At 47.3% G+C, this 16,313-nt stretch overlaps 1 protein-coding gene across 1 annotated transcript in view; it reads left to right on the top strand.

Moving 5' to 3' along the window:
* Positions 1-16,313, top strand: part of LDB3 (LIM domain binding 3) — a 239,403-nt gene that overhangs the window by 188,961 nt on the left and 34,129 nt on the right. The window contains exon 13 of the mRNA XM_089780066.1: positions 1,051-1,190. Within this exon, the coding sequence (XP_089636192.1) occupies positions 1,051-1,190 (140 nt within the window). The remainder of the gene's footprint in view (positions 1-1,050; positions 1,191-16,313) is intronic.

The following is a 16,313-nucleotide window of genomic DNA, read 5'->3' as shown; positions in this document are numbered from 1 at the left end:
GTAGGATTTTGCAAATTGCACTCAGCTCTTCTAAATTAAAGTAAAAAGTTTGCCAGTGTGAAGACCCCATAAATCTAAGCTGCAAATAATTCTGCTGTTTACTATAATCAACCTGAAGCTCATCACCTGAACTGTAACAAACGTGGGGTGCTGCAACAATTGTTATGGAGGTGCTAAGGGCCATTAAACCAAACTATAAACCCTGTAGGTGATGGAAACCACTTATGAGCTGAGATAAACCCCGTGGGCATGATTTTTCTTCATTACAGTCCTTCAATGCTGCTGTTTGGAATTCTTCAAAGAGTTTCTCAATCCAGGAGCATAAGAGAGAGAATACATAATTGCAAATCAGAGGCTTTTGGGACCCTCCAAATTTGAAAATTAGAAAAATAAATGAATAGATTATTATCTTCAACCTACACCTGGAAAAGGACTTGTTTCAGAAATTAGATCTATTTTTCTCTCTGCCTTGTAAAGGGCAAGTGCTTGGTCCCACTTAAAAAAGGTGGGTAACCAGTTCTTATAATTCATGTCAATCCCTAAATTTTATTTCTAATTCTGCTCTGATTTAAATCAATAGCAAAATACCCACTTATTTCAATGAGACGAGGATAATCTTCTTTGTAGGCACTAGGCAAATGGACCATGAATCTCATTTTTAGATCCCTGAAACAATCAATCCTAGCTACATACAATTTTCCTCCAGTTGGTCACACTCAAAACTAGAGATTGATTAGGATTCCTGTTTGGTTAGTTCTCCCAACCAAAGGGACTGATTCCATATAAGTGCCAATGCTAAAGATACACTGACAGCAGGCTCTTTTTTCCTCATTACATTTGTTTTTAAAGCAGTTATGATAATGCTAGTGATAGGAGCTGCACTGCAGTCTTCATCATAGTAACTGCAAAGGCTAAAGAATCTCACATTCTTCTTTCTGTGGCTTTAAGGAAGCATCCCTTGGAGTGGTATGGAAGCTGACTAATCTCTTGATTTCTTAATTTGCTGCTCTTGGTGTCTGTAAAGTAGCTCACAGCTGTGCTTTTTTTTAGAGGTACGGGCCAGTCCTACACATCAACACCAGTCTCCCAAGGTACTGCTCCTTCCGCAGGCTACAGTGAAAGTCCAGTTCCTGCTCCAAAACCAAGAGTTGTCACTACTGCTAGCATAAGGCCCTCCGTCTACCAGCCAGGTAAGGTGATCTCAAAGAGGTGAAAGGGTCCATACCAATATCCAGTACCGGTAGCTTTTTATGCAGAAAATGCAAGGCCTGTTTGCACACAAAGGACCATATTTTGTTGGTCATATTAGAAGTAGTGAATTTGTTCTGCCTGATTTCAAACCCACTCTAACATTGTGATTTCTGTATTATGTTGGGTTTCCATTCTGCTTATAAGGGATTGTCAAAGAAAAGGGCCTTAGGGAAGGAGAAAGGAGGAGGGACAAGGCTAACAAGAAACAGTGACCTAAATTTCCCAGTATGATGCAAGCTGTGCACCTAATAAGGAACTTAAGGGAACTAAAGTGCACTTGAACATTGATAATAGGGTTTAATATGCTAGGCCCCCTGTAGACTTAAATGTGTAAGTGAAACAAAGGAGAGATGTCTTAATCTATGACACTCTGATTAATGGTGAGAATATAGTTGCAAAATTGATAAGACTATAAATTGAGTTTCTCACACTTCGTTCCATGTGTAAAGAATTATGTTTATTGCAAAGCATTTTTGTTTGCAATTATTTCCTCCCCATTCCCTACAAATTTCATTCTAATATTGTTTAATATTAATTGTTTAATATTCATGCATTACAAGTAGAGCAAATTAACCACAAAACTCCAAAACCAACCATAACTAAATATGTTTAGCCCCAATTGAACAAATTCAACACTATATAAACATAATTACCAATAAAAATCCTACTGATATCCATCCCGGTAATACATGCTTATTTCAGTTAACACACTTATTGTCCTTTTGTCAAGTGAACTTCAAGGAAGATTTACATCTTCCAGAAATAAGAAAAAAAAGAAAAGTCTGCCTAATATGCCTATAAATCCCAAGAGTCCTCCAGTGTCCTCATCCATTCTAATGTTCTGAGAGAGAAGAGAAGGTGTCTTCAATTAAGAGGGAAGAGGGGCAAAAGGCTCTCCTGGGGAGGTATAGAAACAATATAACCCAGCTAATACCCGACATATTTTAGACTATTTGAGAAACTATTTCATCCTTGGTCTCAATATCATTAACAATAAAGCTTTAAACTTCTACTAATTTTGTTCTTTATTACATATGTCAGTCCATATTCGCTCACCATAGGATAGGAATAACTTCTGTTGAAGCCAGTGAGAGTTACTGTTGCCTCCTCAAATAAGAAAAAGATCCCCCATCGCTTGCTTAAAGAATGAGTGAATCTATTCCCATAATAGGGATGAGAGGACCGAGAAGAAACCTAAAAACATCTCTGAGAAATCTGATGAGAGGCTGGGACCTAATCCTATGAACCCTGAGGACCCAGGACTCCCATTAATGTAAATGAGTTTCAGAAGCCATTGCTGGTGTGTGTGGGCCCTAAATTAGGTGTACAAATGGGCAGAGGGATGCCTTTATTTTCTATTGGCACTGCATACTTATGTTGCAGTTCTGCAACTAACTGTGTTTGTGCAGCATTGCCCCAACTGCAGACTTAAAATGTGAACTTTGAAATTCGGGCCTGTGTGTGTGTCTGCCACTTTTTATGCACCCATTTCAAATCTTCATCTTGTCTATGTATATTATTCCCTGGGTACTATAGAAGCAGAGGGTCCCCCTGAAGGCAGGAGGAATTCAGAGCCAACCTTCAGAATTTTCATTAGCTGTTAGTGGAAAAAAGAGTAAAACGCAAATTGTGGGTTTTTTAATATCTGATTCATAACCCCTTTCCCCACCCCGCTCCAAAGTGATTTCAGATGCAAGAGGGATTATCTTTAACAGAAAAGAATAGAAAGTGGTTAGGCCAAAGGCGATTGATTTTAGTTGCTCTACAAGAGATTTCTGCTACGTAATGTGGTGGCAACGAAAGACTGGATTTCTGGATATAAATTGGTGCTACAGGAAGGAGATCTGGGGCACATCTACACTGCAGGGCAAAAGTCGAATTAAGATACTTAACTTCAGCCACATCAATTGCGCAGCTGAAGTCAAAATAGCTTAATTTGGCTTTGGGCGCTGTCTATACAGCAGGAAGTCGAAGAAAGAACACTCTTCCTTTGACTTCCCTTACTCCTTGTGAACTGAGGGTTACAGGAGTTGGAATAAGAAGTCCTCCATCTCATAGCCAGCAGGGCTGCATACACATTTTCACCTGCCCTCAGCCAGGATCTCTGGTGGTGGATGCTGTGAATCGGAGGAAGCCCAGACCCCACTCCCAAAAAGGAGGCTAAAGTGCTAGATGTGTTTGGCCGTAAGGTATATTCCACTGAAGGTCTCCAGCTCAGGGTGTCAAACCAACAGGTGCTCCCTAGCTTCAACTCCTGGAATGCTTTTTGAAAGTCCAGGAGCTCCTGCCTTTGGAGGCGAGACAGGAATTTGCAGTGCTGGTGCAGGAGGACCACGCAGTATCTTAGACAGCGCCGCAGATGGTCCTGGATGCAGCAGACTCAGCAGCCCATACAGTGGCCACAGGAATTGCCATGAGGCATTGTGATCGGGCACTTTGGCCCCTCACTGTAGAACAGCTGGGCCCAGCTGGCTGAAAGCACCCTTCCCCCGCAGCCTTGCCGGGCATGCTCAATCGTGAGCAGGAGTATAAAAGGCCCTGAGGCAGCTCACTCAGGGCTGACTGCCAAAGATGAAGTACCTGAAGAGCGAGCTCCAGAGTGAAAAGAGCCAATGCAGCCAGACCTAACGCAGCAGCTCTTACAGCCCCAGCCATAACTGCCACAGCCCCAGCGACAACCGCAGACCCGGAGACAGGCTGGAGGTATGGCAGTGGAGAGACGTGTGGAATGATAGGAACAGACCCAGGGTGGGGAATTGAAACCCCGAGTGCTCAGCATGTTGCAAGGAGGGAACCCCCTAGAGCAAGCAGTGGTCCAAGCCACTGCCCTTAGTGCCCTGGGCTGGGACCTGGTGGAGTGGGAGGGCCTGGGTCTTCTACCCCTCCCTCTGCAGTGGTCCGGAGCAGAAGAAGGTCCAGAAGCCGGTGGACTAGGCCTCAGGGCCATATTTACCTCCAAGAGAGGGGCCAGCTGCAAAGACTGAGCTGCAGGGCCGTATTGACTCTGATAGGGGCGTCGAAGACTCAGACCCCAGCCATTGGACTACGCAGACCTGGACAGGGGGACCTGCGGGGGATTTTAACTGTGAGACCCTGCACAAGGGGGACATGCCCCTCCACAGGTGTAATTCATGGTTGCAGATGTCTGACCTCCCACCAGGAGTGTGTGTCGCCTCAGGAGTGCCTGCCTCTGCCTTTGCCTGCTCCAGCCGTGGCTGGCATCAGTGTTTATGCCATCCAGGGAGCCAGTCAACTGAGGAGTCACCATGCCGCTAGCAATTCTGCACTCTCTGGAGTGATGGACACAGCCCCAGATAGTATGTGGGGGGGCCCATTCACGGGTCTGCAGCCAGAGGTCACACTGGTGATGGATGCCTCAGACGCAAGGAAGGTGTGAACCTGAGCAATGTGGGCATGCAAGGCTTAAGGTCCGCTCTGGAGATGGGTTGTATCCCCGTGTGAGAACTCAGGGAGGTTCAGCTGACTTGCCACATGCTCCCGCTGTAGTTGAAGGGCAGGCATGTGCTGGTGAGGATGGTCAGTTACCATGGCAATGTTTCATACTACAGGACAGGGTGGCACTCGCTCTTCTCCCCTGGGGTTAGGAGGCCATTGCCCTGTGGGACCTCTGCACCTCCCATGATATCCACCTGCTGGCCTCATACCTCATACCTACTGGGGAGCAGAATGACCTTGTGGATCACCTCAGCCAGCCCTTTCAGTCTCACGAGTGGTCTCTTCGAGCAGATGTCACTCTCTCCATCTTCTGTGAATGGGGTCGTCCCAAGGTGGACCTGTTTATGACCTGTCTAAACCGGAAGTGCAAACAATTCTGCTCCTTCCAGGAGTATGGCAGGGGCTCACTCTCAGATGCTTTTCGCCTGATGTGAACAGAGCAGTTGCTCTACGCATTCCCCTGGTGCCACTAATTCCCAGGGTCCTCCTCAGAATTCAACAGGACAAAGCAGCAGTCATCTTGATCATGCTGGCATGGTGAGGCAACATTGGTTCACTATATTCGGGGTGGGACCAGGCCAAATAACACTTCCCCTGGCTCCAGACCTGCTGACCCAGGAGTTCGGCAGGCGATGCCACCGGGCTGAACTGCCTCTAGCTCCAGAGTATGGACTCAGGCAGGGAGGTTCTAACGGGTAGTCATAAGTCTTCCACCAGAGCGACATACCTAGCTAAATACTACAGGTTCTCCCTGGGGTGCCTCACTAGGATATGTCCCCCTGCAACAGCCTCGGTCCCGCTGCTCCTAGACTACCTCCTTTACTGAAAGCAGCAGGTTTTGGCCATCTCCTCTATTAAGCTATCTCTACCTTCCATCTGGGGTCTTGGCCGACATCTATTAAGTGACTGAACCAGCTCTACCCTCAGGTGCAACAGCCTTTGCCCTCTTGGGACCTAGTTACAAAGGTAAGTAACAAATCTCTCCAGCTAGAACCCCTTTTGACAAGTGAGCTTTGTGGTTCTCTATAAAAGCCACTAGGTGGCAGGAAATGCCTAATTCTTTCCCTTTCATCTTTAATTTTCAAGAGTAGATCAGTGCGTGCCTGTAAAGAGCATCTCTAGGCCAATCTTTTATTCTACAAACCAGTGAGGTAATTGAGAGCAGTAAAAGGTAAAGGAGATCTTTCCTTTTAGCTCCTGTGATCACATGGGATTACTTTCACATGTGTAAAGTCATTCACGTGTGCGTGCAGGACTGAGGTTGTAAACGTTCAGGGCAGGAACGGTAATTTGCTGTGTGTGAGCAGGGCCGGATTATGAAAAGAGCATTAGGGGCTGTCGCCCAAGGCTTCGGGTTCAGGGGCCCTGGGGATGCAGCCACTAAAGCTGCTGCGTGCTGTATTCCTGTCAGGCTCTGCCTGGTCAGGGGAGGGTGGTTCTGTGCACTGCTATTCCTCTTGAACCCCCCTTTCCCCACTGGAGCTGTGTCACCGTGAGCTCAAGGAAGTTCTTTGTCCCTGTGCTTGCTTGCAGGCTTTACCCACACCGCTCTCCCTTGCTGGGAGTGTCAGGGACAGTGCCTGCAAGTGCAGGGTAGCACAGAGCCCCTGTTTCACCCTCTTTCCCCTGCCAAGTAGGGGCTGTGCCAGGTAGTGCCTCAATCCCCTTCCCTCTCCTGCACTCCACTTCCCACCCAGTTTACACACCTCCAGCCCACTCCTCCACCCTTCCTCCTCCTCAGATGCTGCCAGCCCACCTGAGCCCACTCTTCCACCCTCTCTCCCTCCCTGACACTATATCCTCACCCCCAGCCTGCTCCTGCCCTGCCCAGACCCACTGCCAAGCAGCACCCTCCCCTACACTGAGCCCTTCATTTTGTTCCCACCCCTGAGCCTAGTGGGGCATCACAAAATCTACTAGCCCCAGTCCCTAGACGAGTTAATTTGGCCCTCTGTGTAATGTGAGGATTGTGTCAAGCAAGTTCATTGGAGCAGGCTCTCTCTTTCATCAAATGTTTGCACAGTACCTCGGACAATGGTTACTACTAATAATGAATTGTGTTTTCTACCAGAAAACTACAAAAAACACCAAAACCCCCTCACAGTGGTAACTGCATTTGTTAGTGGTGTTCTAAATTCAGAGTGCGCAGAACAAATGCATAGTGCACAAACCAATGGAAAGGGAGTAAAAGTATCTGACCCTAATAAGAGACGCTGTGCTCTACTATTTTGGAATCTAGTCTTTTTTCTTAGAAAATTGTTTGTTGGGCCTAACTGGGACCTGGAAGGTGAATCAGAAGATGAGAATAGGCTAAATCCTGTAGAGGCAAGGACTCAACTTCTCCCGATAATGGTCGTATGGGTAGTTTCCCTAGTTCATGGAATCATAGAAGACTAGTGTTGGAAGAGACCTCAGGAGTCATTGAGTCCAACCCCCTGCCCAAAGCAGGACCAACACCAACTAAATCATCCCAGCCAGGGCTTTGTCAAGCTGGGACTGAATAACCTCTAGGGATGGAGATTCCACCACCTCCCAAGAGAACCCATTCCAGTGCTTCACCACCTTCCTAGTGAAATATGGTGGGATTCCATACATCAAAGACAATAGCAAAGCATATCCTTTCTTTTGTGCAGTGGAGAGGTGCGAGATGTTTACAAGTTGAATGATTGAGTTGCTTTTTTTAACGTGATATGGTTTAATTGGTCAGTCTGTTTGAACATACAAAATGTAAAATTCACAGAGTGTGCCATCTAATACTTCTTTTAATGGCATCAAGAGTTGGAAATCTGAAGGCTAGTAAAATAAATAAAAAGCAAAAATGAATTTGTAAAACTACAAAGTAACATTCTAGGTGAGCAACATTCCAGATGAGCCAGGAAGATGTTTGAAACCATGTATAAGATCAGTATCCTATTCCTTCCTGATGAGAATAGTTGGAATCCTAAAGCTGGTGAAATCATTCATAGCAAATAGGGTTGACACTCTGATAAAAGTCAAAACAGTCAAAAAGTTAATCCCAACTTCTTTATATGTAGGGAAATATTTTTGTACTGAATCCTTGACCTTAAGATGAAATGATGAATGACTGAAAAGTTATAGTTATCTGGCAAGAACTCAAAACAGGGTGTGGACACTCATGACCAATGTTCCCTCTAATTTTTTCCATCTATGTGCAGAATAAAGTTTGCTACGTGCATCGAGGCAAATGTGAACCATCAGCAGAACACATGCTGCTGGCTGTGGAAGGTTGTGGGTTATTCTGTCAGTCAGCTGGGTGGCATTTGAATCTCTGCTGGGTGGCCTCCCTTACAGGGGACACTGCTCATGAATCATTTTGCACTAGTTCTCCAACCAATGTATTTCAGTGATTGTGACATGATTCCGTTTGTTGCTTTATTTTTAATGGCAAGTGGATGGAATAGAAAATCCAGAGTGAAATACCCTTCCCTTTTCCAATTCATTTTAAATAAGTGACCCTGATGAGAGCTGAACCCAGATCCTAGAGGGTAAAAAGGGAAACATTATGCTCACCACCAAGCTAGACCACTCTAACGGGTATTTTTAATGGCTTCTAAAATAAGACCTACAGTCAGTTATGTCACAGTTACATGCATGTGCTGTTGAGATAAAGCTGCTGAAATGCAGGGATCCTCGTACAACTTGAGAGCGATGATGAAAAAGTGCATGCAGTATCCTCTCCTACAAAGAAGCAATTAGCTTAATACTCCCAGATTAAAAGGCAATGAGTTAGTGAGCCTAAAAAGATACTAATCATGATGATTTTAGCTAATGTAAAACGAAGAGTGGTACTTGCCATGTTCAGTGGGGCTCCCATTTGCTCTCTGACTGAAAAAAATGTACTGAAGTATTGGAGTGTGCTGTCTGAATATTTGCAAAACTTGAGATGATATCAGGTCATCTGAGCCATAAATTGTTCTGTCATGCTTTACATGAAAATTGACTTGTAGGGAAAAAATTAATCCATAAAACTGAGTGAGCTAGATATCACTATATTTAATTACAGAACCCCATAGGTAGAAGCCTGCAAATCTGCAGATATCTACATTATATCCATGGGTATCCATATCCCTAGAGGTAGAAAGGGATATCCACAGCTCATTTTTGCAGATACAGATGTGGATACAAATTTTATATCTCGAACCGTGCAATTTTGTGGAAATCTACTTTACATCCACGGGTATCTGCATCTTTGGATGTGGACGTGGACATACATGGCTACAGATGCATATGCAGATACAAAATTTTGTATCCACGCAGGGCGGCACCCATAGCTCAGAGCCTTTTGAACTCATCAATTAGATATTGCCGTCTAATTTTTACTGTCTTAATACCATAGTAGTAATTAGCAACAGTTTCAGGGCTTAAAGAGACTGAATATAAACTCCTTATTCTGAGATCTTGAAATGCTGGATACAATTCCAAGATGAAATAAAGAAGCCTAAAGCTAAGGTGGGATGCATGATTATGAAATGTCTGAGGAGAACATTTTAGAGGTGATCTCTTAGAATCCTTTTTGAACTCAGTTATAAGAGAAACAGATACTGTTAGCGTGGTCTCAGTAGAATGGTGTACACACAGGTCAAGCACCTGTAATTCTCAATAATCACTGAGTATTAGAAATATACTTGTCATACACATGGGAGGCAGTGGGCAGAGGGAGGAGTGCTGAGCAGCACTTAATCCTCTCAAAACTTTATTTTCTATAGAGACCTGTGTTATAGTCCAAACTTTTTTCTGCCTCAATTAGGGTACAGTTCCCCCTACTCTGCACTGTGTAGGGTGCTCTGCATTCCTCTCAGTGCCTTGAGCCCCCACCATATCATATTATAAACAGTGTGGCCTAGAGTATAAAGCAGCATTTCCCAAACTATGGGCCGCGGCCCGGTACCGGGCCATGGGAAAAAAATACCGGGCCTCAGCATGGCTGGTGACTGCCGGCAGGGCCGGCCTCAGGCCAATTCGGGCCCCGCGCCCCTGAACCCGGAAGTGCCAGCTGGGTCTCTCCCCCGGTTCTGCCTGGCGCGGGCCCTCCCACGTGTCCTCCCACCCCACCCCCAGAGCGTCCCCGCCGTGCGCGGCTCCTCCTCACCGCCTGCTGCTGCCCATGTGCGGCGTTGCACGTGGGCGGGGAGCACGCCCGGGCTTGACGTGACGTCATGGCCCGAGATTTTAAAAGTCTTTGGAGGCACGTGGCAGGGCCACGCTGGCTCTGGCGGCTTCTGGCCATGAAATGTGGAAGGCAGAAGGTAGGGAACGGGCTTGGGCGGAGGCGAGGAGGAGGAGGCGGCAGCGGTGGGCTTGCGCGGAGGGGGAGGAGTGGAAGGAGAAGGGGCTTGGGCGGGGAAGGCACCAAGGGACAGGGTGCAGGAGGGAGAGACAAATGTCAGGGGGCCAAGTGCAGACAATGAGCGAAAGGGCAGGAGTGGAGGTGTCAGTGGGAGGGGGGACAGGGTGATGCTGGGAGAGGAGAGGAGAGGGGAAGGGCATTGGGGGCTGGAGGGGAAGATGCTGGGAGAAGGCTTGAAAGAAGGGGTGGGCATGAGAGAGGTGGGGATGGAGCAAGTCATGTGTGAGGGCACAGAGGGGCAGGAGGGGATGCGGCAGAGAGTGCAGACAGGGTGGGTATCAGGGAAAGAGGACAAAGGGGGAGGGGCAGTAAGGGAAGGGGGAGGCACCAGGAGAGTGCAGGGCTAAGGGAAGGTGCAGGTGCCAGGGGATTCTGGGGTGAGGAGGAGGGGAGAGCTGGCCACCAGAAGCAGCACTGGATGGGGGAATCAGGGCAGGCTGGGGAGACTGGGAGGCCGGTGGAAGCAGGGCTGCCGGGAGGTGCGAGGTTGGGGGCAGGGAGCTGGCCGGGGAAGATGGGGGCGGGGAGAAGAAGCGGCCTCTGGAAGGAGGGCTGGATGCAGGCAGTGGGGCTGGCCAAGGGAGATTGGGAGGAGAAGTGGACCTGGCTGCCCGGGAGGGGTTGAGGGAAGTGGGGCTGACCAGTGGCACAGCGGGGGGAGCAGGAGGGAGGAATGAATCGGCCTGCAGGGAGTGGGACTGACCTGGCCATATATAGATCTTGGGATGCTGCCCCTGTTCCCCCCTCCCCCCCCGCATGAGTTAGTCCAGCCTGGGGATTCTATTGTTGCCCCACACACACTCCCCCTTGAGTAGCTGCGAACTGGCTGGCTGGTAGACACACTCATGCAGCCTGAGCACATTTACCAGCCAGGCAGTTCGAAACTACAAACTGATACATCTAGTAATAATACAACTTACCTACTGAGAAAATACCAGACATGTTATATGTCTGGTATTTTCTCAGTTTGTTTTTTATGTGTTTATATTTTTGGGCTGCAAAAAGCAGTATTGGAAAAAAAAGGGTTCCAACTAAAGTAAAAAGTTTGGGAAACCCTGGTCTAAGCAGTTTTCTGTCTGTCTTTAGTCCATTTATCCAATCCATATTCCTTAACTTGCTGGCAAGAATATTGTGGGCGACCATATCAAAAGCTTTGCTAAAGCTGGCACTGGAGGTTTTGGGAGGACCAGAAACAACTTATTTGAATATTCATCATTTGATTAATGAATATGCAAATATGCAAATGAACATTACTGGTCCTCCAAAAGTTCATGAATGGATTTACTGGTCCCCGTGTCAAAAAGTTTGGGAACCCCTGGTATAGAGCACTGGAGTGCGACTCAGCAGGCCTCTGTTCCATTCCCTACTCTGAACTTGCATTCTGCGTGACCTTGCATGAGTTGTTTCACTGCTCTGTGCCTCAGCTTCCCCATCTGTAAAATGGTTGTAGCCTGATCTCCTTTGTAAAGCTCTTTTTGAGGTCAGCTGATGAAAGCATTCTATAAGAGCTAATTATTGGTATAGACTTATATTTTAATACACTCTCAATGCTCCATGCTATGTCATCACAACCATTATCTTCCTGAGGAACAGAGCTTACTTTGGAGTTATTGCTGATTGGTTATTTTTTTGTTTCTCTTCAAAAGCAGAGCATGCCACATCTACAGAAACCTTGGCCCTGCCAGAGTGAGAGGTTAGGACTCTTGTCACCCTTCCAGGCATTTCTGCTCTTCTAGAAAACCTTTAGCCAGTCTTATTTAAAACAAACACACACAAACCATCACTCATGGGAAATCCGCCTAGTCCTTACTAGCACAGCACCTGACTCCATTTAAGCATACTAATTCCATAGTTACAGCTGTAAGTGAAGAGAGCTGAGACAAGGCCCTGAGGATGGGAGGCTGACTTGGGACTTGGGGGCAGAAGGTAGCGTGTAACTGGGTCAAGGAGCTGAGTGTGGATGCAGGGGCTGGAAATACTAGAACTAGGTCAAGGATAGGCTGCAGGAGCCAAGAGAAGAAGGGCTAAGACTTTTGGAATGTAGACAGGAAGAACGAATTTTATGGTGAGAGTCTCCTCAGAACCCATCATAGAATCCAGGAATAGATTCCTGAGTGGCAGAGCCCCTTTGCAGTCAGTAAATAGCTGTGCAATCTACTTGTAAAATATTTTCCTCTTCGCACTGCAGAGGCTGGCCCTCTGACAGGATGACAGCTTACTACAGCTGTCAGTCATTCTGTTAGCTCGAAGAGCAGCTTTCTCTCCTATGGTCCTGGTCCTGTTGATTAAACACATGACAGTCAGTGTATCTGCACATTGTGGAACTTCTGCGTTTTTAAGTTTCCTTTTTTTAAATTGCATGGAAAAAAATTAGAAAATATTCAGATTGCAAAAACAAGCATGCAATAGTTATGAAATGCCAATTCGTATTCAAGTTGCCTGTTCAATACAATATTTTATTAGTCTGCTGTTTCAAGGATCAATGTAGCCCATGATCAATCTCAGGCTGTAACTTAATTTACCGGGGAGTGTTAGGCCTTAAATTACCAGAGAGTTAATAATGTAAGAGAAGAGGGAAAACATGGATCTGGTATTGTTAAAGAAAACTACTTGCACTGATATTGCCAATAAAAAAAGCAAGAATGGAAGGAGTCTAGTTTGTTTAAGGTCTTTTATTTTTGTAGGGGAAAAGGGTCATTGTTGATGACTATTTTACTCCCACTACAGAGGCTATTGAAGCATCCAAGTCTGTGTCTCTGAACATAGCATCAATACCCTGCACAATTGTGACATTCTCCAAAACCAGCTGAGTTTCAGTGAAGAAATATAGCTGCCTTGTGGCTCAGTAAAGAATTGGGAGATATCCTGCAATGCTCACAACTGGTCTGCCAATGAAGAATAGGGGAGTTAATTGCTGCCAGTCGATCAGATCTAAATAATTCATTAGAAGAATGAGTTGACATGAGGAAGAACCAGAAACAAGTCAGAGGAGGGGGCATTTCAGAAATCTAGAAACGTTCCAAAGCTTTTCATAGTAGGGGATGTAAAATAGGAGCCAGAATGCAGCATGACTAGGGAGGTGAAATACTTTCCCTTTCAGACAAAGTGCTCCCCGCAGCTGCTGCTCTTATAGGTACACTCTGCACTGTACTAGAGCTGCAGGGTTTCCTTGTTGAAAGACGGAGAATTTGCCCAGAGAACGGTTCTTTGGAAATATCAAGATTTTGTTGAAACAAAAGAAAAATCTAGTATCTATCCAAAGAAGTAAGGGACAGTTTGTGTTATAACACTTTTCATGAAAAACGAAGTCGATATGGCATGTCTGTCTGACTCTGGCACTGAGCTCTGTAGGCTAAAATACTGAAGTCATTGTACCTTCATTGTACCTTCAGTGGGGAACTTACCAACAAAAATGGTGCCAGTAATTGTTGGAAGCATCGCCACAGAGAGGGCTCTGGCAAGTTCTGGCATTTTAGTGCAGCCCTTTGTCTCCTTGCCCATTGCCAGAGCCTCATTTGCTGTCTTTCTTTCATTCTGTCTGTACTTCATCCCCTACCGTCTCTGGTCTGTCAATGTATTTAACTGCGACAGGGGGATCAAGAGGAGCACTTCACATCCTCACAGGACATGCCCTCTCTGAGAAATGATGCTTCCTTGTTGGGGGAAATAGAAGAGGTTTATCAGCAGTGAAAGCTCCAGGAAGAGAAGGGCTCCTGAGAATTAGCTTCAGGGACAAGTATTGGCAGGAAGTTTGTCATACTGGGATTGTTGGTCTTGAAGCATGTCCTCTTGCAGTAGAGGTCATTACTAGCAGGGCATGGGACCATGAGTACGGAGCACATAGAGCTGTTTGTTTTCTCTATTCCTCAAGTTGACTTCCTCCTGCATCCTCCAAACCAAAAATGCTGTATGTTCCCCAATGACTGTTCACTCTCCTCTAAGGATGGCTGTGGACCCCACAAACTCCTTTGCTGTTCAGCTTTTCTTCTCTCTCCTTTGAGAGATGTCTCTGGGGGTGCTCCACTCAGGTCCAGGTATGTCTTAGCACCTTTGATAAGGGATTTTCTCAGCAGTACCCCTCCACTCCCAGACCATGCATATGGTTCTACGTGCCTCATGAACTGCCAGTGTATCAATAGCATGCACACAGTCCAAGATCTCCAAGGGTATGTCTACACTACAAAGTTAGTTCGAACTAACGGACGTTAGTTCGAACTAACTTTCATAGGCGCTACACTAGCGCTCCGCTAGTTCGAATTTAATTCGAACTAGCGGAGCGCTTAGTTCGAACTAGGTGAACCTCATTTTACGAGGATTAAGCCTAGTTCGAACTAGCTAGTTCGAATTAAGGGCTCTGTAGACCCTTAATTCGAACTAGTGGGAGGCTAAGGCTTCCCAGGTTTCCCTGGTGGCCACTCTGGCCAACACCAGGGAAACTCTATGCCCCCTCCCGGCCCCGGACCCCTTAAAGGGGCACGGGCTGGCTACGGTGCCCGTGCCAGGTGCAAGCCTGCCAGCACCCAGCCAGCAGACCCTGCACCTGACACGGATCGAGCCAGCCACCCAATGCCCCCCAGCCCTCCCCCTCTTCCCGGGACCAGGCTGGCGGCTCCTGGGAGCTTGCCCTGGACCGCAAGAGGCGGGCACCCGCCTGGGCTAGTGTGGACATCGTGGACCTTGTCCACGATCTCCGCACTAGGCACAGGAAAGTGGCCGGCTTGGGCAGGAGAGCTGCCAGCCTGGCCACCCAGGAGCAGGTGTGCATGAAAATCAAGGGGGTTCACTGAGACCCCCGACCCTGAGCCCTGAGCTTACAATGGCCGTCCTGGGTCAGACCAAAGGTCCATCTAGCCCAGTAGCCTGTCTGCCGACAGCGGCCAACCCTAGGAACCCTGGAGGGGATGGACCGGAGACAGTGACCAAGCCATTTGTCTCGTGCCATCCCTCTCCAGCCTTCCACAAACTTTGGGCAGGGACACCACTCCTACCCCCTGGCTAATACCACTCCATGGACCCAACCTCCATGACTTGATCTCACTTCCCTTTAAACTCTGTTCTAGTTGTAGCCTTCACAGCCTCCTGCAGCAAGGAGTTCCACAGGTTGACTATTTGCTTTGTGAAGAACAACTTTCTGTTACTAGTTTGAAGCCTGCTACCCATTCCTTTCCTTTGGTGTCCTCTAGTCCTTCTTTATGGGAACTAATGAAGAACTTTTCTGTATGCACCCTCTCCACCCAACTCCTGCTTTTAGAGACCTCTATCCTGTCCCCCCCTCCGTCTCCTCTTTTCTAAGCTGAGAAGTCCCAGTCTCTTTAGCCTCTCTTCATATGGGACCTGTTCCCAACCCCTGATCATTTTAGTTGCCCTCCTCTCTCCCAGCCTCTCTCTTCCCCTCTCCCACCTCCTTTTCCCAGTCTCCCCCAGTTTTGTTCAATAAAGTCAGATTCCATTTTTGAACACAATTGTCCTTTATTTTGTACATCAAGAAAAGGGGCTAGGGAAGGGTAAGTGGAAGGAGGTGAGGGAGGAATGGGGCACAAGCCCCCGATGGGGAGGACTGGGCTGGCTCTGCGGGCTTCTGGGGGTGGAAGCTCTCCTGCAGCCCCCCAATTGCCCCCTCTCCCCAGATGGCAGCCTGCGGCAAGTGCAGCCGGGCTGATGGCCGAGTGCTGTGATGTGCCCAGTGTGGGCACTCCGGGCAATCCAAGCCAGGACTGGTTTTCAAGCGGGGCACCCCTGAGAACTGTCTGTCCGGGGTGGGGGTCGGGTCCCTTTAAGCACAGCCCTCGGCTAGCCTGAGACAGCAGCTCCACGCTCTAAGTCCTCCTCTGATGCCCTGCCCTTCTTTAGTTTGGAAAAAAGAAGATTAAGGGGGGACATGATAGCAGTTTTCAAATATCTAAAAGGGTGTCACAAGGAGGAAGGAGAAAATTTGTTCCTCTTGGTTTCTGAGGACAGGACAAGGAGTAATGGGCTTAAAGTGCAGCAAGGGAGGTTTAGATTGGACATTAGGAAAAAACTCCTAACTGTCAGGGTGGTCAAATATTGGAATAAATTGCCAAGGGAGGTGGTGGAATCTCCCTCTCTGGGGATATTTAAGAACAGGTTAGATAGACATCTGTCAGGGATTGTGTAGACGGAGCGTGGTCCTGCCTTGAGGGCGGGGGGCTGGACTCGATGACCTCTTGAGGTCCCTTCCAGTCCTATTATTCTATGATTCTATGATTCTATGATCCTT

Source organism: Pelodiscus sinensis, chromosome 8, assembly GCF_052426305.1.
Source record: "Pelodiscus sinensis isolate ZL-2025 chromosome 8, ASM5242630v1, whole genome shotgun sequence".
In the NCBI taxonomy this organism is placed as follows: domain Eukaryota; kingdom Metazoa; phylum Chordata; order Testudines; family Trionychidae; genus Pelodiscus; species Pelodiscus sinensis.
The sequence above is the reverse complement of the archived record's forward strand: the minus strand, read 5'-3'. Positions and strand labels throughout refer to the sequence as shown.